This window comes from Mustela nigripes, chromosome 14, assembly GCF_022355385.1.
Source record: "Mustela nigripes isolate SB6536 chromosome 14, MUSNIG.SB6536, whole genome shotgun sequence".
In the NCBI taxonomy this organism is placed as follows: Eukaryota; Metazoa; Chordata; class Mammalia; order Carnivora; family Mustelidae; genus Mustela; species Mustela nigripes.
Window position 1 is genome coordinate 28,644,880 of NC_081570.1, and position 1,638 is coordinate 28,646,517.

The following is a 1,638-nucleotide window of genomic DNA, read 5'->3' on the forward strand; positions in this document are numbered from 1 at the left end:
CCTAGCCAGGACCCTCTCCCTTACCCTGAACTCCCAGCCCAAGGCCAGGGGAGGCAGAAATCAATTCCAAGTCTGGGGCCCTTAGGGTCCAGGCCAGGAGCTCAGCACCACCTTTGCTGCCTGGGCCCCCGGACCAGTGTGCGGACAGGGCCGAGCTCTCGTGCAGGAAGCTGAGGACCTCGCCTTTCCGGGACCCTTCAGGACAGGCTGCCAGAAAGCAGTGGTCCCTGCCAGGTCTCTTGGGAACTTATTAGGGACCCATGCTGCCAAATGGCCAATAGGTCTGTGGGGAAAAGGGGAACCCACAGGGGTAGACCTCAGGCCCCAGTGGGTATGGAAGACAGGAAAACATGAACCAGGCAATTTAAAGATACATCTTCCCTCTCCGTCCCACCCACCATGGTCTCTGGGACCTTGCATTTTCCCCTGTGTTATCTCGGAGGTTCTCCCCAGGGATGTGAACCCTCTGGCCAGGGGGGCTGAGTCAGCCAAGGGGTCCAGACCAGGGAAAATGGGAGGAGTAGGCAGTGAAAGGAGGGGAACTGTGGTCCCAGGCACGCTCCAGGCCCCGAATGCAGGGAACACGCGCTCACTCCGACCCCGCCGGGGCGCGGCGGGCCAGGGTCCCTGTGAGGGCTGGGGTCCTGGCCCCCGAGGGCCGGCGCAGCTCACACCTGCACCCCCTGGCCTTGCAGCTGGAGCACACATGCCCGCAGGGCGCTGATCCCGCTGAGGAGGGCCTCTCGATGTTCTGCCGACGAGATGCCCAGGTTTACCAGGTCCCTGAAAGAAGGGCTGGTCAGACCCCACTGGCTCCAACCGTCTTCTGCTCTCCCTCCCTCCGCCGGGACAGGGAAGGGCCCAGAACTGGGACAGGCTCGGGCCTCCCGGACACATTCCTCTGACTCACTGGGCATTCATGGCAGCCACGGCCTCCAGGCTCCCGTAGCCACCGGCAGTGAAGCTGTCCTTGTAGCGGCCCAGGTCCAGGGCCTCCAGCCATGCACCCACGGAGCCGAAGGATGGGAAGGCAGAGAAGGCGCGGTCCGCCAGGGGGGTGGGGGGTCTGGGGGGCAGAGGAGCTATGGTCAGTCCACAGCAGACCTGGCCACCCTCCTGAGGAAAGGCCAGCTGAGAAAGGACAGGAGAAGGGGAAAGCAACCGAGCCCCAGGGCGGACCTGGCCCCACGGAGTACGAGACATCATCAGAACAGAGGGATGGGTTTCAAGATACGCAGGCAGGTAGGTAGAGAACGGGTTGCACCTGAGCCAGCTCAAGGTACTGGGAGTATCTGGAACAGTCTTGGGGGATAGGACACACCTAGGATGATTTGGGGGGTGACCCGTGTCATATTTGGGACAACTACAATACTCACTTCACTTATTTATTGCAACTACAAACCTGTTAGAACTATTTCCACACGCATTCACCCAGTTGGTGGTCATTTTACTGGGACGTGTGAGGCAAAACCCAGGACAAATAGAGTGACTAAAATGGAGGACAATATCCATGTGTCTAAGGCAGGCGGAGTAGCAGATCTATCCAGGGCAACTGCGTGAGCAGTCCTACCTGGAAAAGTGGGGTAGGACTGGGAGGGGGGTAGTTGGGGGGCACAAGTGGGGTGGGGCAGGTAGGGG

General features: G+C 60.6%; 1 protein-coding gene across 3 annotated transcripts in view; it reads right to left on the reverse strand.

Moving 5' to 3' along the window:
- Nucleotides 1-359: 359 nt before the first annotated feature.
- Nucleotides 360-1,638, reverse strand: part of EPHA10 (EPH receptor A10) — a 38,505-nt gene continuing 37,226 nt past the window's right edge. For all 3 annotated transcript variants that reach the window (XM_059377316.1, XM_059377317.1, XM_059377315.1), the window contains 2 exons: nucleotides 911-1,066; nucleotides 360-783 (listed from right to left, as the gene is read on the reverse strand). In XM_059377316.1, the coding sequence (XP_059233299.1) occupies nucleotides 669-783; nucleotides 911-1,066 (271 nt within the window). In that variant the 3' untranslated portion in view covers nucleotides 360-668. The remainder of the gene's footprint in view (nucleotides 784-910; nucleotides 1,067-1,638) is intronic.